This window comes from Acinonyx jubatus, chromosome B2 (genome assembly GCF_027475565.1).
Source record: "Acinonyx jubatus isolate Ajub_Pintada_27869175 chromosome B2, VMU_Ajub_asm_v1.0, whole genome shotgun sequence".
Classification (NCBI taxonomy): domain Eukaryota; kingdom Metazoa; phylum Chordata; class Mammalia; order Carnivora; family Felidae; genus Acinonyx; species Acinonyx jubatus.
This window is the reverse complement of record NC_069385.1, coordinates 120,682,039-120,702,706: the sequence shown is the minus strand read 5'-3', so window position 1 is coordinate 120,702,706 and position 20,668 is coordinate 120,682,039. Positions and strand designations below refer to the sequence as shown.

The window sequence follows — 20,668 nt, the reverse complement described above, 5'->3', positions numbered from 1 at the left end:
CCTGGACGCTAGTTTACTGCGCAAGCGCTCTGAGGCAGCCTCAAGAACAGGAGAGCGCAGGCGCACTTAGTGCAGACAAAGTCACCGCTTCCCTGGAATCCGCTGCAGTGCGCAAGCGCGCAACATCTCCGTTTCCCTCCCTTCAGCCCCTTAACCCCCCCCCCACGTCCTTTCCCCTTCAAGAAACCGGCTCCAGGGCGCGCTCACCCCTGTGAGGAAGCCGGACGCGGGAGGCGCTGTCTCCGCTCCCGGAAGATCATGTACCAGCCCAGCCGGGGGGCGGCCCGGCGTCTCGGCCCCTGCCTCCGTACCTACCAGGCTCGCCCCCAGGTGAGAGTAAAGGGGAAACCCGGGAGAGGAGGGGGCGGGGTGAGACCCTCCTCAGAGCCGGCGCGTAGGGCGGAGCGCGCGCCCCGTCCGCGCAGGCGCAGTGGCGTCCTACCGCCCCTTTTCACCTGGGCTGGGCGGTGCATGGAGGGGCGAGGGGTCGCGAGGATTGGAGGGTTGTGCAGCCATCGGTGGCGTACACGGGATGTTGGTTCTCCCGGGTCTGGGTTGTGCAGGTTGGATTGAAGCTGGGACGGCGGGGCGAGGCCGCATTTCGTCCCATCTTCTGCGGTTACCTGTGCCTGGAGGTGATTTGAAGGGCAGTGGGTGGAGAGGTTCGCAGCCCGGCCGCGGAGCTGCCCCGGGAGTTTCCAAGTCCCGACCGGACAGACCTACGGGCCGCGCTTTGCAGCTCGCGCATCTTCCACCCGGATAGCGGTCCTGGCAGAAAGGCCGGCCCGGCTGGACCGGACTCGGGCCCCCGCTCCAGGGTGGGCAAGATGGCCACGCCCCCGGCGGAGACGGTGCCTCAGGGACACCTTTGGGGACAGAGGTACCTGCACGGCCCGCCAGCCTTCCCGGTAGTGAGACACCCCCCCACCCCCCGCCCGGGGGGGTTCCTTGAGAGCGGAGAGACTTGGGCTAGGCCTATGAGTGGCCTCCCACTCATCGCACTTTAAGCGTAGGTAAACCAGAGGAATGAAGCCCTCTGGTTTCATTAACCTTCGTTAAAGGTCTGGAGACCTTTATCGGTCTCCTGGGCTTGTTTCTGTCATTAAGGGAGGCCCGAAATGATAGTAGCTTACATCTACATACTACTTTATAGGTCGCGGAGTTTTATTTACATTTATTAGGTCATATAGTCCTCATAATAACTCAGTGTGGCTTCATCGTCCTCGTTTATAAGAGGACATTTATAAGAGATAGGCATATGTAATGAGAATGCCTAAGGTGTCACAATGTAATCGGAGCTCAGAGAAATGTCTCCTACTTCCAGTTGGATGTTTTTTTTGTTACACCCTGCTTGGTGGAGTTCCCTTACAGGCTACGTTATTTCATCCACAGTAAGCGAAAATTTGTTACTCGTTCTTTTTTCAAAAAATATATTATGATTCTTCCTGTAAGAGAGATGGAATTGCCCCCAAACAGTGTTAGGATCTTAAACAAGTGTACTGTTTTGGGGGAAGTAGTACCTGTGTCACAGGAAACTCTTTCCTCCTGTTTTCAGTAGAGATGAATTCATCCCATTTTCCTCTAATAATTTTCTCTCTCCTGTCAGGAGAAGCACGATTGGAAGCATATTAATGAACAGAGTTTAGATGCGGGGGTATCAGGCAGCTAGATTCTTACCTTTTTTCCTTTTATTCTTCCTCCTTAGGACCAGCTTTCTCCACGGGCTCTACCATTTCCTCCACTTTGGCCCCACTCCACAACAACCACTTCTCCATCTTCTATTCTCTGGTCTCCCCCACTCCCACCCCCTCCTATCTGGTTGCTTCCCCGAGCTCCTCCCCTCCCTCTCCCTCAGATCCAGGCCCTCAGCTCACCATGGGTGGTTCTCCCTCCAGGAAAGGGAGAGGAGGGACCAGGACCTGAGATGCATAGCGGCTGCTTGGATGGGCTTAGGAGCCTATTTGAGGGACCTCCCTGCCCCTATCCTGGGGCTTTGATACCTTTCCAAGCCCCTGGGACCTCTTGCTCTTGCTCTGCCACTCCATCAGGAGATCCGAGTATGGAGGAGCACCTGGCTATCATGTATGAGAGACTGAGACACGAGGTAAGTCAGCTTGAAAGTGGGCTTCACCCACAGTGAGAAGGGATGTAGGCAATACTTGGAAACAGAGGATTTTCTTGAAATCACGAGGCAGGCAAATATATGTATTATGTTATTTCCCAAGGAAGAGATGTTCTTCAGTTTTGATTTAAGGGAAGTTAGACATGGAATGAGATTTCCTTTCAGAGGGGAGTAAAGAGGCACCAAAAAGAGAAAACTGAGAAATAGGATAATTTCTTTCCTACTGGACTGATGCCTTCTTCTTCCACCTAGCTTCCCAATCTCTTCCTTCACTCCCACGACTATACTCTCTACTCATCGGATGTGGAATTCATCAATGAGATCCTGAACATACGCACCAAGTGAGAATCCGGGCACGGGTAGGGCCTTGGGAAAGAAAACCACCCAATGCTTTATACTTGACCTTTTTCACTTACCAGAGAAGGTCCTGCTACTTCTCACAACTGTTTCCCATTCCCCAGAGGCCAGTGAGGTTTTTCTCATTATGCCATCATAAGATAGCTTTCCCATCCCTTCTTCACAGGGGCCTAACATGGTACATTCTGTCACTGACCCTCTGCCGCTTCCTGGCCTGGAACTATTTTGCACAACTTCGGTTGGAGGTTCTACAGCTGACCCGCCACCCAGAGAATTGGACCCTGCAAGCCCGCTGGCGGCTTGTGGGGCTGCCCATCCACATGCTTTTCCTGCGTTTCTACAAGCGTGACAAGGAAGAGCTTTACCAGTAAGAAAAGATCCAGTCAGTTTCCTAATCCTACTTTAGGACTCTGATGGTCTAGTCTTCCAGACAATCCTTAATCTACTCTGACTTGACTGCAAGCTTTTTCTTGAGGGCAGGGATTTTGTTTTAGTCTACTTTAATATACAGAAATACAGAGTGTGGGAAACCTCTAAACTTGGGTTTCTTCGTGTACATTGTGTGGTACATAGTAGGCATTCAAATATTTATTGAACAAATGAAAATTCCTGTGTAGTAAGTTGAGCCTCGCAACCCTAGGTAGAGTATTTGGTAAGTTTCTGGCAGAGAGTAGAATCTCAAGAAATTGTTAGGCTCAGCCCAAACCAGTGGTCCTCAAAGTTTGCTGCACGGTGGAATCATCTAAGGATCTTTAAAAAATATTGGTGCCAGACATTCTGATTTAAGTGGGACAGGGTACAGCCTCGGCAATCAGTACTTTTCAGAGTTCTCCAGGTGATCTAGTATGTAGCAAAATTTAGCAACTACTGGTTTAAACAAATGCTTGAATTAAACTTTGCGATCAGTCACCTCCCTCAGTAAGCCTTTCTTTCTCCCTTCACCAGGACCTATGATGCCTATTCCACCTTCTTCCTGAATTCCAATGGCCTCATTTGTCGCCATCGCCTAGACAAAGTGAGTCCTTTAGACTGGATGGGGATGGGGTGAAGGGATAGAACATCCCACCAGCTGGCATTAACCTTTGTTCCTGCAGCTGATGCCTTCACACTCACCCCCAACACCTGTGAAGAAACTGCTAGTGGGAGCCCTGGTGGCTCTAGGACTGTCAGAGCCAGAACCCAACTTACACCTGTGTTCTAAGACCTGATCCAGGAACTGGGTGGAGGCAGCACTGAAGACTTTGCTACATACGCACAAGTGGTGGAGGTGGAGGTGGCCTAGAATCTCTGGGAGTCAGCTTCCTCCTCTCTTTTCTCTCCTTTTTTGCCATCTCATGCCATGTAAAGCTGCTGTGTAATTTAATTTGTAAATAATAAAGTCTAAGTAAATATATGAGAATTTCCACGTCATTTTCTCTGCATCTCAAAAGTTCCTACAAGCTTTATTCCAAAAATACTTTTATTAATAGATATTAAATAATACTACAGAAAGAAAAGGAGCTGGCGTTGGGTTGTTTGTGTTCCCTTCTCTTTACCCTAGCTCTTCTCGTGTCTTGCCTATTTTTTTTGGCATTTTCTTAGAATGGGGATCTTCTAGCTCCTTGGCCTTATAATAGTGGGGAGCTACCTCCAGAAGCCAACTGCTTTCAATCTCTAATACCTAGAAGAGATCAAAAAAATTAGCAGGGTTCCCCTTTTTCCAACCTAGATTCATAATGTACGTGTTTGACCAAAAAGTTTCTTTTTTTCCACCTTTAACTACAGGGCTAGGGGAAAGGTGCCAGGTTCTAATACTATATACCCCAAAGGCAGACACACCTCTACATGTCATTCAGGATCCCAAGCAAACTATCCCTAAAAAATCTGATCATAAAGCTATATAAACTACACTCATGACAGAGACCACATCGGCTTTGTTCACCATTCTCACCCCAGCATCTGAAAATACTGAGACAACAGGCATTCTCATTCACTAATTCATTGAATGAGTATGCAGATCTTAGTAGATGCTGACACGGCTGTTAGAAACAATGTCTTTCTATTTTATCCTACCTTAAATCAATATGTTTTCCTTTTTCTGCTGGTCTCAGCAACTTGAATCTGGATTTTGAGCTTGCTAGGATCCCACCGCCCCACACATCTTCACCTTCCTGGGCAGGGGAAGGTCCCCTCACCTGTCTCATGAATTCCTTGGTGGTCAAGACAAGTTCATGGTAGAGCAGCCAGCGTGGCTGTTCCTCAAAGAGAGAGGAGTTGGGGTGAATGAACACTGTCTGCTGTTGTTTGACTGTGCGATAGCCACTACGAGTCAGTCGCGCCGTGTGGTAAAAGTAACCAGCTGTGATGGCCTTAGGGGCAGACAGGAAAGAAAGTCAACCAGAAAGCCAGATATCCAAGCACCCTAAGCACTCACTACCTTTTTAGTTCAGGCTTCTGGAGAACTAGAAAGGTAAAGGATGCATGAAGAACCCACTGAGAAGGAACCTTCATTGGCGTGGGGGGAGAAAGCACAGAAGAGCACACTTTCCACAGGGGAAGAGGACATATCCTCAGGCTGGAGGGATGACTGCAGGCCGCTGGAGAAGCTTGCTCCATAGATTGAGGGGGTGTGCGGAACAGCAGACTAAAATGCTGACCTTGCGTACACGAATATAGTCCCCTTGGCAGGAGCTGAGACCAACTTCCACTCGTTCCAAGAGCCCCTCCAGCTGTTCCCGCACATCCCTGGCTCGGCGCATTGATCTGAACTGTACAAAGTTTTCATAGCACCACTGGGAAGAGTAACCACTCTCAGCCCACTGTGAAGACGGTTAAAAAAAGGGGGTAGAAGTGGGGGGGGGTAAGTAGCAGAACCAGAGTCTCCCCTCATGTCTCCCTCATTCCCATCATCCATGCCCAGTGTGACCTGTGTATAAACGTTTAGCAGAACCAGGTGGTCCCCACCAGGGAGGAAAAAGTTGACACGGGCATTGTCGGCATGGACGACCTTGTCCTTGGGTCTGTAGAAGATGGAATTGTTGACAGAGAGCATGGCAGCCACTGTCAGGATCTCTTCTGAACAGCTATACCTGGGGCAGGAAGGGGAAAACATGAGGATTCAAAGGAAGACACACAGGAACAGACACACGGTGAGGGGAAAAGTGATCACTGTGTGTAGCTATGTCCTCACATGGAAACTGTTGGTTAGGATAATGGCCACAAACCAGAGCAGACAGATTTTGGTTGCAGCAATGGCAATATGGGTGTCGAGGACATGAAACAACAGAGGAGGGCTATCCTTGGAGGTGGGGACAGGAAAGCACTTGGGACTTCTGAGGGTTCTATAGGAGGAAGGTGTGTATTGTGTGCATCAGGGAAAGACAGCACTTCATGTAATCACCTCTGACCTCAACCATGGCAGGGGAATGGCATTTAAAGGTGATCCCTCCACAACTACATCTGAATGTTACAGTCTGAAACCTTAGGAGCGAGTAAGTCCCCAAACCAGTCCACAAATAGCACTCTGCACAGGTGTGAAGGGACTTCCACATCCATTCATGCCCCCAAATTTTCTGTTAGTCAATCTTATCCATTTCATATCACGATCAAGGAAGGGCAAGACAGTGTCTTACTGCCCCTTGTGAGCCTCAAAAGGGGCAGTAAGAGCTTTCTAACTTACTTGTTAAAGAATAATACAGTAGAGAAAAAAAGCAAGATAACAAAGATGGCCCCAAGAGACAGAAAGAGGCACAGCTGGTTTGTGTGCTGGGGGTTTGGGCAGGGTGAGGGTTGCTTACTTTTCAGAGGCCAAGATCATTTTAGATAGCATGGGATCCACCGGTAGCTCTGCCATCTTTCGACCAGACTAAGGAAGGAAAGAGAGTTGAGGCCAGTCCTCCTTCAGGTGTCTCTCCACCATTCAAGAGGTTACCCCCAATCCCTTCACCCTGCCCAGCCCATGCTGCCCTCCCACCTCACCGTGGTGAGCTCCCCAAGGTGGTTGAGGGCTCCCAGAGCATACAACTGCTCCAAGGCCAGCAGCAGGGTCTCATATGGTGGAGGGTCCAGGAAATCAAAGTGCATTAGGTCATGGATCCCTAAAGAAAAATGTGAGGGAACAGACAGTTTCTCTGCAAGGACCAGTGACTCTAACCCCACCTCCCTCCTCTCAGGAAAACTGGGGGACCCCAATAACCTAAGCTCTTGAGCAGCAACACAACATTGCCCAGGCTGGTCCTCTGGATCTCTGGCACAGTGGTTTCCTCCAGCTCATGCTGATAGGCCCAGGCGGTATACAGGCGGAAGCACTTCCCTGCAGCCACCCGACCCGCCCGACCAGCTCGTTGATTGGCTGAGGCCTGGAAAGAAAGGAGAAGCAGGACAGCTGACAATCTGATGAGGGAAAAGACAAAGGGCAATATTTATGCAAGATATCTGAAAGGATGGGAGCACCTGGGTGACTTGGTCGGTTAAGCATCCGACTTCCGATCAGGTCACAATCTCATGGTTAGTGAGTCTGAGCCCCACGTTGGGTTCTGTGCTAACAGCATGGAGCCTGCTTTGGATTCCGTATCTCCCTTTCTCTCTGCCCCTCCTTGCCACTCGCACTCAGTCTCTCTCAAAAATAAATGAACATTTAAAAAAAAGGGGGCACCTAGGTGGCTCAGTCGGTTGAGCATCCAACTTCGGCTCAGGTCATGATCTCGCAGTCCATGAGTTCTAGCCCTGCGCTGGGCCCTGTGCTGACAGCTCGGAGCCTGGAGCCTGCTTCTGATTCTGTGTCTCCCTCTCCCTCTGCCCCTCCCCCGCTCATGCTCTGTCTCTCTCACTCTCAGAAGTGAATAAATGGTAAAAAAAAAAAAAAAAAAAAAAAAGAAAAAGAAATCTGAGAGGATGTAGGTTGCTTATTTCCTGTCCTCTGAGAAGCTCCCACAGGTTTCTGAGTTGAACCTTCCCCATGGAGACCCTGCTAGAGCCCAATCAGGCTGACCTTGCTGCAGGGTGTGACAGTGAGGGATTCCATGCCTGTGCGAGGGTTGTAGCTCTTCTGCTTACAGAACCCTGGATCCAGCACATAAATGATGCCCTCAATGGTGAGTGACGTCTCAGCGATGTTTGTTGCCACAACCACCTGAGTGAAAGGATGTAGAATCACCCAGGGACCCCACCCACCAAGTTACCTAGAAAAAGTAATCCTGGAAGATTCAAGTAGACAAGTAGGTGCAGACAAGGGGCAAGAGCTGAGGGGATTTATATCCAAAGGCAGGAGAGGGGTCCAAGGCCAGGCAGGGGCAAGGGAGAAGTAGGGATAAACAGGGACATGATGTGGAAAGGGAATAGGGAGGAGTTAGAACTTTTTTCAGAAATGGGAGAGGGTGGGTCCAGGTCCCTGCCTCCATCTTGTCCAACACCACTTTCACATTCACCCTCCCCCACTACTTCCTGCAAGAGCCTCCTCATGTGTCTTCCTGGCTTTACTCCAAGCCCTGTTTATGTGGCATCCAGATGGTTCTTTAAAAATGTTAACTTGTCACGTCTCTAACCCCATCCTTCAATGGCTTCCTGCCTACTTGAGAATTATATACAAGTCCCTTAAGGCGCTCAGTCCTCCAGCCCTGGCTACCATTCTGACCTTACCTCTGAGTAAGGGCTCCCAGCCAGGCTCCCAGGCTGGTCCGAGCATACTCCTCACTCAGGTCCTTTGCATAAGCTCTTACCTCTGCTGGACACACTCATCTCCCAGATTATCAGCCTGGCTCCCTCCTTCACCAGGTTCAGGCCTCAGCTTCCCTTTCACCTTACTGGAGAGGGAGAGGCCTTCCCTACACCCCAAGGAAAATACTTTCCTGCCATTCCTCACTCCCACCCCCTAGAGTCAGTCTCCATCTTCCCAAGCTGCACTGTATTTCTCCACAGCATTAGCATTTGTCATAAATCAGCATTGTGTATTTACGTGTCCACTGTCTCCTAACCTCTGTTAGACTATAAACTCTGGGAGGCTAGGGACTTAGTTCATCACTGTATCTTCGTTCCCTAGAACAGTAACTGGCATGTAGGAGAGCTTGTTAAATATTTGTTGAATGAAAGTTACATCTTTACTCAAAACCTTTTGAATGCCACCCAATCGTCTAAAGTCCAAATGCTTTCAACTGCTGTGAAAGGCCCTCCCTAATATCAGTCCAAAGTTTTCACCTTGTGAACTTTCCACTCAGCCTTCTAGATAACGCTCTGATCTCAAACTCACCTTAGGCCTTGCTCTGATATTCCCCACCATTTTTCTTAAAGGTCCAGATCAAATCTAACCTGCTGGCACACCAAGGACCTCCCTCCTCCTCTGGACCCCTACAGTGCTACTTAACAGATCATGTATTTGGCTATGTCTCACTTCATGCTGAATTATTCTCTCTCTCCAGCTCTGGAAGTGAGGGACTATTACTGAACCCTGTAGCTGTAACACTGCCCAGGACATATCCTGCACAGGGCAGGCACATACTCTCTTTTCCATTACTAGTTGTGTGGGTTTCTCCAACTAACCTTTCGTGCCCCAGGGGGTGTGGGCTGGAAGATTCGAGCTTGCATGTCAGAAGGCAGGTTGGCATAAATGGGTAACACCAAGAGCTCCCGGATTTTGGAGCCCAGGCGGCGGCAGCGATCCTGGAGCATCTCACAGGCGGCCTCAATCTCCTCCTAGATTTGGGATGGGGAGAACAGTCTAGTGACATACAGCTGACATGCCAGCTCTGTCTTCCCCTGGGATACACACATCATCATCCCTCCCCTACACCTCACACCTGTCCTGTCAGGAACACCAGGATATCCCCGGGAGGCTGGGTCACATGGATCTGCAGCACAGACACCACACAAGCTTCCAGGTAGTCAGCCTCTGGAGCCTGGGGATGAGGAGGAGAAGGGTCACAGGAAGGCCATCTGTTCAGGAAACCTCTTCCTCTTCTCCCAGCTCAGTAACCACTTTATCCCAGTTCCCCTTTGGACTCTCCATTTCCCCTTCCATCTTTAGAACAACCTTCTCCAAAGGCTCAAGCTTTGGTGCCTCACACTTAAGTCCATCCTCCCTGAGGGGAGCACCTTGGTATAGAAGATGTCAACTGGAAACCTGCGTCCAGGGATTCGGAAGACAGGGGCGTCATCAAAGAAGGTGGAAAAACGGGCAGTGTCCAGTGTGGCTGAAGCCACCAAGACCTTCAGCTCAGGCCGGAAGCGAGCAACATCCTTGATCAACCCAAAGAGAATGTCTGTATGTAGGGTCCGTTCATGAGCCTCATCTACCATCACCACGCTGGGGAAAGAACAGGGGAGCAGTGAGCAAGGAAAGCTGGGCATTGTAGGAGAGGACACTAGAGTGCCCTGGATAAGGGCACAAATGGAAGTAAAGAGCCCAAAGGTGAATGTGGGAGGAGGGAGTTCCAAGGAGAAGCCAATCACCCCAGTTAAGGAAGATCAACAAAAAGTTAAAGAAGGTCAAGACCCCAGGGTCTGCAGCCTATTCCAGCCTGGCAGACAACAATAACCAAGATGTGGAGGCTGGAAGCCAAGGCCAGGACAAGTCAGACAATCCTCTCTGGATCAGAGTCAAAGGTCTGTCAGAGTCAACAGAAGTAAGAATATCTGTTTTAAAGCAGAAAAAAAGTGAGAGCAGGGCCTCTTCAAATAAGGCTGGGCTCCCCAGGCTGGCTGGGGATGAACAGACAGATCTGAGCCACCACGATCTGAACAGCCCAGAAGTTCCCAGGCTCCCAACGGACTGCTGTGGTGTGTCCCTGTTGGTCCTGCTGCCTCTCTGTGGAGAGAGGGAGCGGTTAAGTCTTTCTACCCCAAACTTAAAGGACCTTGCAGGCTTCTTGGTTTCCTCCTTAGTTACATGTGTGCCATGCTTCTTTATCCTTGCTCCAGTCTTTGGATTTCCAGGTGACAGTCAAGCCTGCAGGAGCTCACCCCCTGGCTCAACCCTTTGTGCCTAACCCTGACTATGCTGGTGTAGTCCCCAACTGTTTCACAAAGCAGGCTGATTTGATGGGAAAACCCCATGCCCCAAACACTCTTACACTGGCTAGCCTTCTATGGGTTCTGAGATTTTTGCAAGGGATGTGAAGGCTCAAATTATATTTGTTCTATTGCTCCATATATGATATCCTAGGACCAGAAATCTATAGCCTCCTAAAAGTTAAAAAGGCACATATTGCTCAGCTGGCCTGACCCCACCACTAGCCCATGCACAGATCCCTTCTCTTCCTAAACACATGTTCATGCAAAGCCCTGCTTGGCCAACACCAACACTGAGAACTCACTATTCACAGGCCAAGGCACTCCAAGACTTTGGCCAAAGGCCCAAGAGTGAGGGTCCAGGCATACTGACAGCCCCTCTGATCACCACTCTGGCTTCTTGGTATTGCGCTGAAATCCGTCTCACTATAACCTCTCCCATGGTTGCTCCATGTACTCTCTGTAGTCATGTGAAACAAGTCTGACCTTTTTTTCTAGGTAACACCCCTTCCCATGTTTAGAGGGAACCAGGATGTGTCCCCTGAGTTTCTTCTCTCTAAGCTGAACATTCTAAGTTTCTTCAAAGGGTCTTCACATGGCTTTTCAAGTCTCTACAGCACTACTTTACCATCCTGGTGTTTTCTACACTCTGGAAGCAACAGGGTGGGGGGCGGTGGGTGGGCAGGGAAGGGAGAGGACTTCTCTGCAGTCTCTTCTACCCCATCTCCATGGCGCCTGCAGTTCAGTCCTAGTACCATCCACACCATAAAGATCTAAGAAGTGGTGGGCTAGTCAGAAGACAAAGGCCAAACTAGCTGGGTAAGAATAAAGAGAAGAAAGGCCAGAGATTAAAGGAGATACAGGAAGGTACTGAAGGGGGAGGAAGGCAGCAGATGGGGTAGAGGAGAAGATGGTGGCTCTCTTGTGGGAGGTGGGGACCCCTTGTGTACCTGTAACTTGCAAGGTCAGGTTCAGAGAGGAACTCCCGGAGGAGCATCCCATCTGTCATGTAGCGGAGGACAGTTCGCTCCGACGTGCAGTCCTCAAAGCGGATGCTATAGCCAACCTGTTAAGGGGGCCATTAGCAATCAAAATTGGGCTGGTGCTCCCTGAAGGGAGTGCAGGGCTAGGGGATGAGGTGCCAGGGCCTGGACCTGTGGTGTGAAGCCCTGTGCAGTGTGGGCTACGTCCCAGACCCTAGAGGCTCCCCTCACCCTTCGGTCCCCACATATCTCACCTCATTCCCAAGCTTCACACCCATCTCCCGGGCCACTCGGGCAGCCACACTCATGGCTGCCACTCTCCGGGGCTGGGTGCAGGCAATCTTCATTCCCTTCTTTGTGTAACCCTGAATGATAAGAGAAGAGGTTTTCCCTTTGTTAAATATGCTCCTGGAACCCAGGACAATTCAGAGAAAGAGATGTAAATTCATGACAGGGCAGGGGGAATGGAGGGAAAAGACAAAAACTGAAAACGAGACCACAAGGGCAAACGGATAGGACAGCACACCTAGGGCCCCTGAGGGCATTGTCACCCAGCCCTGAGAGTCCCAGCATCTGGGTAATCATGTTCGGGCCCTGCTAGATTTGAGGTGGAACAGGACAGATAACTGGGGCAGACCCAGATGCAATGGAAAACAAAAGAAGGTGAAAAAGGAAAATGAGTCCTTTGACTCTTCGTTCTTTGGCCCCTGCAGAGGAGCAACAGCTGAGCTGGCTGGCATGGGAAGGTCCACAGCCCACCATCTATCCGCTTACATGTTCTTCCAACATGCATGTGTGGAACTAGACACAAACATTGTGGCAGGAAGTGAGAATAGAAACATAAAGGGTTTGTCCTTATTCTTAAGAAACTCACAATTTAGAGGAAAAGACTAAGTGACTGAAGACGAAAAGGTAAGCAGCTACTCAAAACACCATGTAAAAGAAGGTCTGACAGGACTGTGCTTGTCAAGGGCCAGTGCCCAGCAACCTGGAGGGTGTGGATGACTGTACCTCCTCAAAGAGATACTGCGGGATCTGGGTGGTCTTCCCGGAGCCTGTCTCACCCTCAATGATGAGGACCTGATGATTAGCAATAGCAGCCAGGAGCTCCTCACGGAATGGGAACACTGGGAGGCTGCGGCGGACAGCCTGGATGGACTCTTTCTGCTGAGCCTGGGTTGGAGGTGGTGGGCCTGATGGCTCCTGAGAAGGAGAAAGAAGGACATGAGCTTCAGAGCCAGCTTCCCAACCTCCTTACGATGTCCCAGAGTTCTCCCGCTCACCTCGTCACCCTGGAGCTGAGTGGCCCGGACAAACTCGATGGTCTCCTCTTCCTCCAGCACCAGCTGATACTTGGGCTTCTGGGAGGCAGCATCTCGGGCCCCAAATTTCAGGGACGCTGCCCCCAGCCGGGCTTCCTCCCAGCGCCGCTGCTCCTCCCCAGGGGCACCTGATTCCTCCTCCACTAGATCCATAGCTCGTGCTGGCTATGGAGAGGACATGTGAAGACAGGTGATGCCTTCTTTCCAGGCCCCTCCTCCCCAGTCACTACCCCTGCCCACCAGGAAAGGCAAGACAAAGAAGGGGCCAGCCACAGCCCTGGTCAATGCCTTCAAGACCTCCCTCCCCTCAGCTTGGGGAGCAGGGCTGAAGCTGATTCTGCTTAATCTCACCTGTCCTCGGGTCTCCTCAGGCATATGGTAACGATTGGTGGCCTCCAGCTTCTCCTGCTCCCCAGCAGCCCGGTACTCTCGGGCCAAGTCCCGCACTCGCCGCTTGTATTTGAGCTCCCGCCGCTCATGTCGGCTCAGCTCCACATCCCCAAAAAGGAACTCCTCATCAGCCAGCTCAGCCTCCAGATCCTCAAGTTTCTCTCGTTCCCTCTTAGCCAAGTACTCTCGGCGGGATTTCTTCCGCAGCTCAGGGACCTGGGTCAGGACAGGGCAACCAAATCCTTATCTTATTAGAATAGCAACCCCTTTCCTTATCTATCTGTAAAAGTGACAAGTTCCCCAACAGGCTGGCAATGTCCCTCTGCAATGTCCAACCTAATGGTATACTCCAAGCTGGGCCTCTCTGAAAGCCACACACTGACCCCACACACTATCTTCTAGCAGCATGATCCAACTGGAAGGACTTCTGGACAGTCTCACCATCTTTGTCGATACAAATACATCAGGGCAATTATTTGAATATTTTAGATTATATTCTTATTATTTTATTCAACTTAGTGGAAAGGAGGAAAACAAAAGGGCTAATACCAGCATTTAGAAGCACAGGTCTCAAATGAAAACCACTGGCTGTGCCAAAAACAGTAGGTAATCTTCAGCCTGTTAGATGCTCCCTGGTCTTAAATCAAATGACTATGGTTTGGGAAAAGGGGAAAAATACACTATATACAAAAAAATGGAAGTATAACATCAGAAAGTGTTCTGTAAGGCAAGATGTAATCAGAAAGGCCTAGCTCTCTGAAACTAACCTCTCCCCGCCTCCTACAATGTGTCATTTGACTTCTACAGGTTCCTTTGATATGAGCTTTTTAGGACATATTATGGATACCAATAAAAGACTGGCCACATCCATAAGACCTTTCTCAGCTCTCATCCTGAGCCCTCCCACTGTGGTAACATTGTCTTCTCCGGATCACAACAACCTCCTCTACTGTGGTGGCAAAACCTCATTAAGCCCTTTCGTTGGGGACTCCAATTCGATTTAATTGCTTGGCTTTTCTTGTTCGTTCTGTGAAGACTTAAAAGTTTATGCTCATGATCTAATGTGAGTACACAATCAAATACCCTTCCAACCTGATGGGTAAAGCAGAAGATATCCTTTTAAAATATGGACAAAAAACCAGGGCAATTTGAGGGGCACCTGGCTGGCTTAGTCAGAAGAGCATGGAACTCTTGATCTCAGGATCCTGAGTTCAAACCCCACACTGGGTGCAGAGATTACTAAAACAAACAAACAAACAAACACACATACAAACAAACAAACCAAAACAACCCAGGGCAATATAAACATCAAAAAGAATCATGATAGGGCACCTGGGTGGCTCAGTCAGTTAAGCATCTGACTCTTGATTTCAGCTCAGGTCATAATCTCACCGTCGTGGAATGGAACCCTACATTGGGCTCTGCATTGACAAAGTGAAGCCTGCTTGGGATTCTCTCTCTCTCCCTCTCTTTCTGCCCTTCCCCAACTCATGCACATGCACTGTCTCTCAAAATAAAAAAAAAAAAGAATAATGATATGAAACTGTAAACTACTGCAAAATAGAAATTCGTGAGTCCAATGTGACACACATACACACAAAGAATGGGAAAAAGCTTTTGCCCCCAGTGAGGTGGCTGTTACACCAAACTCCTTACTCTGAAAATTAGTAATTAAACATTTTCCCTGCCTTTTAAAAAGGAATGATAGCTCATTCCTACTTGTTAAGGAAAAGCTCTTCTTTACGTAACAAGGTTAGCCAAAAAATGTAGGAGGGATGTCAAACTCCAAAAATCACCTTTCTGCAATCCCCAGTGAAACAGCAGATTCAGGAAAGGATCTGCATCTAATGGCTACTAAAACCATTAGATGAAAGGCTGTTGGCAGAAAGGATATCTGCACTAACAGGTAGACATCGGATAGGATGTCCCCCCTGATGTGGTATAATGTGAAGTGCACATCGCCACCCAAGAGGTGTTCCTGTCACAACTTTTTAATCTGAGTTGAGGCAAGATTTAGATACAATTTCCACTTTAAAGGAAGCATGGGGCATAGAAGAACTCAATACCACAAGATAAGCGTCAGATAAATCCAGAATGTAGGACATAGTACAAGATGAGAGAGAGAGAGAGAGAGAGAGAGAATGAAACAAAAAAATATATAACAGTCTGAAACACCAAATGTAATGTAGGAAATTTAACTGGGTTCCTGCTTGGAAAAGCAGTTACTAAACACATTTTGGGGTAACTGGGGAAGTTTTACTATGGACAGGTTCCTAGTTGACACATGAGAAGTACTGTTCATCTTCTGGGGTGTGACAATGGCACTGTGGCTTTAGAGGACAATATCTTTATTTTTAGAAGGTACATGTTAATAGGATAAAATGCCATGTCTAAACTCTTTTAAATGGTTCAAAAAGAAAAAAAAGCCTACACTCACACAGACATTGCAAATACTACACTATTAACCATTTCTAGGGTGCCTGGGTGGCTCAGTTGGTTAAGCATCCTACTTCAGTTCAGATCATGATCTCACGGTTTGTGAGTTCGAACCCTGCATGGGGTTCTCTGCTCTGAGAACAGAGCCCCCTTCAGATCCTCTATCCCCCCTCTCTCTCTGCCTCTCTCCCGCTCATACATGTGTTCGCTCTCTAAAATAAACATTAAAAAAAAAAAAACTTAAGAAAAAAATTAACCATTTCTGAATCCAGTCTATATGAATGTTAATTATACTAATGCTTTCAACATTCTTATTTGTTTGGAAGTTTTCATGATTCAAAAAGAAAAGGAAAATTAAATTCTGGCAAATAAAAACATTACACCTGTACAGACAAATGTCTTAGTACTCTCTGACCACAATTGTTTTGTGGGGTGGGTCATGAGACAGCTTGGTCAGGAGAGACCTGAGTTCTAATAGGTTATTCTTAGGACATCAAGAGTCTCAAAATTCTTTTGAGAAACCAAAGTATAACCTTACTTGGGAAGACCAAATCTTTGGAAAACCACCTACCCTAACTAAACTTATACCATAACAAGTTCAGTTCATGAATTACAAGGGTTGTGTCCCCATTCAGTAAGAAGACCAACTCAGGAAACTAGAGGAAGATCACAAGGCCATGTCCGGGATAGAGAGACTAGATGGTAGGAAGGTATTTGGAACTAGGTGTGTCCAAGCTGAATGGTCAGCATATCCCTAGGCAGATCCCTGGGCAGTGGGATAGCTGCCCTGCCCCTGCCCTCCAGCCACCCCCCTTGATGTTCCAGCTGCCTTTTGATTACATCTCATTAAGTCTCAGGAAAAGGGAAAGCTCACACTTCCTTTACGAACACAGCGTGATTTAATTCTAAGGAGTCAGGAGGGTTTGTGTGTAGCTTCCTTCCCTCTACAACTTAAGTTTGTCCTTGGTAGGCTCCTGTCAACAGGGACCTGACACCCCATCAGCATCCCCGCTGTATTTCGTGTCCTTTTTCCCCTACCCCAAACCATTTCATCAGAAAGTCTTTCCTTTTGCTTTCTGATGTTGGCTTCTTGGGCACTGGGACTCACCATGGCTTTCCGGTCTTCCTCAGCCATCTTGAGGCGCTTCTGAGCCTCTTCATAAGCCTAGGAAAAGAAACCAAGAGTAAAGCGCTGTGAGGACAAAATCTCCCAAAGCCACAGTCACTCCCCCTTTAGAATCACAAGGTTTTGATATACCATAGCATGAAGAAATGTCCCTTCTCAGTGGGAATCTCTAGGGCTACAGGTTCAGCAGAGGGTCGCCTTAGCCAAAGCACCCAGAGGGGTCCTCTTACCATACAGATGAATACCACCAGAGGCCATCGCTGGTCTTCCCAAAGATTACTATCTCTGCAATCACACCCAACCAGGAATATTCCTGGGGATTTACAAAACATGCTGCTCCTATGTACCTTCTTGTCTGACCGCTCCAGGACATTTCGAGTCCGATCCTTGTCCCGCTGCCGAACCCTCTCAGCAAAGGCATCACGTTCCTCCAGGTCCTGAAGGCGCTCTCGCTCAGTCCTCTCCCACTCATCCTCCGACTCTGGCTTCTCAGTCAGCTGTTTACTTCCTCTGCAGCCCAGCCCGAAGGATCACATAAGGCCTCCTAGAAGGTTTATCATCCCATCATCCCCTGCCCCATCCTGCTTCTGTCTTACCCTGTCTTTCTCTTCTCCTTCTCAGAAACCTCTTGCTCCTCTTCTTCCTCTTCATCCTGACGTTTCTTCCTGAGGTGTTTCCGTTTTTTACGCTTCTTCTGGACATTGCTCCCAGCTCTACCTACGGTCTCCTCACTGCTCTCCTCACTGTCTTCCAGCAACTTATAGGATAGGTTCTTCTCTAGCAGGGCTCGGGCCTCTCGCTCTGCCACTCGAGCTGGCTTTTCTACCACTGCCTTCCGTGGTACCTTTCAGTAGGAGGGAAGATAATGGGATGTGAGCAACTCCTGATCTCTGCCCACCAAGTTTGCCCCATTCCAAATTTAAGGAATGACCTGATCTTAAACCAGCCTTCATTGTCCCTCTTCCCAATGGCTTCACACCATGTTCATCCAGTAGTTAACATTTATTGAAACCTGTCCAATGCACCAGGTACTCGCTAGGTACGAACACAGGATTAAACAAAAGACAAAAATCCCTGCCTTCATGGAGTTTATTTTGCATTCTCAAAACCAATTCTCAGTTGCTCAGCCTCTGTTGTTCCTCATGATTAAGTCATTCTGATACCACTGCACCCAGTGCTCCAGCCCAGCTGGTGTCACTATGATGACCCACGGTGCCCCGTTCCTGGCCCTGAATTCTCTGAAGCAGCCATGCTGGCGGCCGACATGCTACGAGGATTGATTTGCAAAGGCTTGTCATATGTCTGGCACTGTATCAGATTCCAGAGATGCTAAACAGATTAACATAAATCATCTACCCTCATATTACTTACATTCTAAACTTATCTCTCACCAGGCACCATATCTCTCACCAGACAACTAAAGCAGGCTATTTGCCATTCTAGGAACATGCCAAACACTTTCACTCTTCCATATACCTGTTTTGTAAGGTGCTGTCAGGTGAGAGAAATACAAAGACAAGAAATACACAGTTCTGTCCTCTAGAAGCTCACCTTACACCTTTACTACTTTCCCCTTCTCTGACAAATTTCAAGGAATTTTTGGGCCCACATGCCTTGATCAGTACTGCTACCTTTTTCTGCCCTTCCACAGAACTTCTCTCTCTCTCTTTTTTTTTTTTAATTTTTTAATGTTTATTTATTTCTGAGAGAGAAAGAGAGAGACAGAGAGTGAGCGGGGGAGGGGCAGAGACAGAGGGAGACAGAATCCGAAGCAGGATTCAGGCTCTGAGTTGTCAGCACAGAGCTGGTGGCAGGGCTCCATCCAACTCAAGAGCGGGAGATCCTGACCCGAGCTGAAGTCGGACGCTTTACCCACTGAGCCACCCAAGTGCCCCAGCACCTCTCTTCTCTGGCCTCGCTATTCAAAGTGTAGTCTGTGGACTATCGGATTTACCCGGAAACTAGTTAGAAATGCAAAAATTAAGATCCCATCCCATAACTAATAAATCGGAATCTGCACTTTAACAAGGGTCCTGAATGAGTCTCTGCATATTAAAGTTCAAGAAACACTGCTCTGTAGCACTTAACCCTCCTTGAACTTCTCCCCACAGCTGGACATCCAGCACCTAGCACAGTACCCAGGCGACAACGGACAAGGCTAGGTGCTTGTAAACTGAGCTTATTTAATTCCCCGAAAAACAGTTAGCCCAGTCTCACCAGGACAAATAAACTGGGGCCCCTCCCCTGCCCCACCCCTTCCCACACCTTGTTCCAGAGTCTCAGGGCGAAGTCCCGGGCCGGCCCGCTGAGGTCCAGAGTATCCGTGTCTCGGAGGCGCTGCACGAACTCCTCGGCCGAGGCACAGCGCTGCGCGGTACCGATCAGAAATTGGGCTACATGCCGTTCGCTCAACCCCAACACCGAGTGCAGCTCGTCCTGCACCCAGCGCTCCAGCCCAGCTGGCGTCGCCATGGTGACCCACGCTGCCCCGTTCCTGGCCCTGAATTCTCTCGAGCAGCCACGCTGGCGGCCGTCCCGTCGGAGGCCCGGAGACCTGGAGTCCTAGGCTGGAGTCTCAGCTCCGCAAAGGACCTGCCTTAGGACCTTGAGGTTTGGTTTCCGACAGCCCCAAACCTTCCTCCCACCGAGGCCGGAAGCGTCCGATCATTTCCGGTCTAAGCACTATGGTGGCCGAGCGAGTTCAAACCTCGCGGTACCGCCCCTGAGGCTCGGGATAAAATGTTCTATTTCCGCCACTACTAAGTTCCTCAGTCGTCCCCTGATGGTCGGTCTGTGGATGCCTCTCTCACTTATTCATTCAACAAATGCTGTGTGCTAAGCACAATTTTAGTTGCTGGGGATATGGCAAAGAACTAATCAGAAAAAATCCCTTACCGAAGGGAGGGTCGAAGACAAGATACATAATAAAACATGTAAGTCCTATGGTTAAAAATATGTCAAAAAATAATGCAAGGTTTGTGTGTTGTGGGGGGAGATTCTCTTTCAAATGGAAGGTCAGGTCCATGCTGATGAAAGATTAGCCCATGCTGTTTAGGAGTTACCTTTGTTAGCACTGTACCTGCAGCAGGAATGAATACAGGTTAGGAATAAGCAAGGACCTCCAAGCTGGAAGAAACAGGATTTGGGGAAAAAACAAAGGTTCCCTCTTTTCTTTGTGCTGTCTTAAAGTTATTTTTAAAAGTCTCCAAACTAAGGAATGTGTAAACTGTGTTCTACATTTTCGCTAACCGCTTGAATTCTCTGGTGGCACTTAATCAAAAAATAAGCAGAACTTGTTATCTTGCTCTCTGCTTATCTGACGTCGGTTTGACCCTGTTTCATACTTTTATGACTAACTGGACTTATCAGACACTACTGTTGGGAAATGAAATAATCCAACAGCCACAGGTAGCTCCTTAGCATTGACTTCTTAGATGCATTGTTTTCTGTTTCTGAGATGGACTTTGGGCACCACAGGCATATCAGAGCTTCCTGCCCTGCTTTCCTGGGTTACAACAGATTAGGATCTTTACTTAATTAGCTACTAATGTAAGCATTGTTTCCCTCTATACTCACACCCTCTCTAAATTGGCTCATTGTTCTAACACCTTGCTTGTTCCTTTGCTAGTAAATTGAAGACTGTTGGTACGTGTTTAAGATCACTTTGTCTTATTTTGTATTTAGTAAAAGGGAGTCTCCTCTGACTAGGCTGAGAAAACTCCTGTAATAGTAGGACTGTAACTACTCAAACAAGTCTTTACTACCTTAGCAAACTAGAAAGAAAAAAAAAAAAGACTTGATAAGCAAACTACATGTATAGATCTTCCACATTTACAGAAGATAGAAATTCTTTGAAATGCCAACATTCAGTGTACTTGGGCAACAAACCCATGAATTATCAATGGCTCTTAAACCTTCAGGTATAAAACCCATTGTCTAGCGGACTCTTTTT

At 48.5% G+C, this 20,668-nt stretch overlaps 2 protein-coding genes across 4 annotated transcripts; one reads left to right on the top strand and one right to left on the bottom strand.

Moving 5' to 3' along the window:
- Nucleotides 1–69: 69 nt before the first annotated feature.
- Nucleotides 70–3,870, top strand: CB2H6orf136 (chromosome B2 C6orf136 homolog). 2 transcript variants are annotated; one of them, XM_027052821.2, is made up of 6 exons: nucleotides 70–330; nucleotides 1,706–2,104; nucleotides 2,375–2,463; nucleotides 2,646–2,846; nucleotides 3,425–3,494; nucleotides 3,574–3,870. In XM_027052821.2, the coding sequence occupies exons 1-6, from the start codon at nucleotides 259–261 to the stop codon at nucleotides 3,685–3,687; spliced, it is 945 nt and encodes a 314-aa protein (XP_026908622.1). In that variant the 5' UTR covers nucleotides 70–258; the 3' UTR covers nucleotides 3,688–3,870. The 2 variants fall into 2 exon arrangements, with proteins under 2 accessions (XP_026908622.1, XP_053079365.1); XM_053223390.1 differs by lacking the exon at nucleotides 70–330 and adding an exon at nucleotides 356–908.
- Nucleotides 3,871–3,920: 50 nt separating this feature from the next.
- Nucleotides 3,921–19,460, bottom strand: DHX16 (DEAH-box helicase 16). Of its 2 annotated transcripts, XM_015062718.3 has the most exons (20): nucleotides 18,982–19,458; nucleotides 17,313–17,560; nucleotides 17,064–17,226; nucleotides 16,699–16,755; nucleotides 13,116–13,370; nucleotides 12,726–12,929; nucleotides 12,454–12,645; nucleotides 11,697–11,807; nucleotides 11,410–11,525; nucleotides 9,545–9,755; nucleotides 9,250–9,348; nucleotides 8,993–9,145; nucleotides 7,449–7,589; nucleotides 6,654–6,816; nucleotides 6,437–6,555; nucleotides 6,256–6,323; nucleotides 5,385–5,547; nucleotides 5,116–5,277; nucleotides 4,654–4,827; nucleotides 3,921–4,139 (listed from the first exon to the last, which is right to left on the bottom strand). In XM_015062718.3, exons 1-20 carry the CDS (start codon nucleotides 19,186–19,188, stop codon nucleotides 4,011–4,013), a joined length of 3,135 nt encoding a protein of 1,044 aa, XP_014918204.2. In that variant the 5' UTR covers nucleotides 19,189–19,458; the 3' UTR covers nucleotides 3,921–4,010. The 2 variants fall into 2 exon arrangements, with proteins under 2 accessions (XP_014918204.2, XP_053079345.1); XM_053223370.1 differs by lacking the exons at nucleotides 9,545–9,755; nucleotides 11,410–11,525 and having other exon boundaries at nucleotides 18,982–19,460.
- Between the last annotated feature and the right edge of the window lie 1,208 nt (nucleotides 19,461–20,668).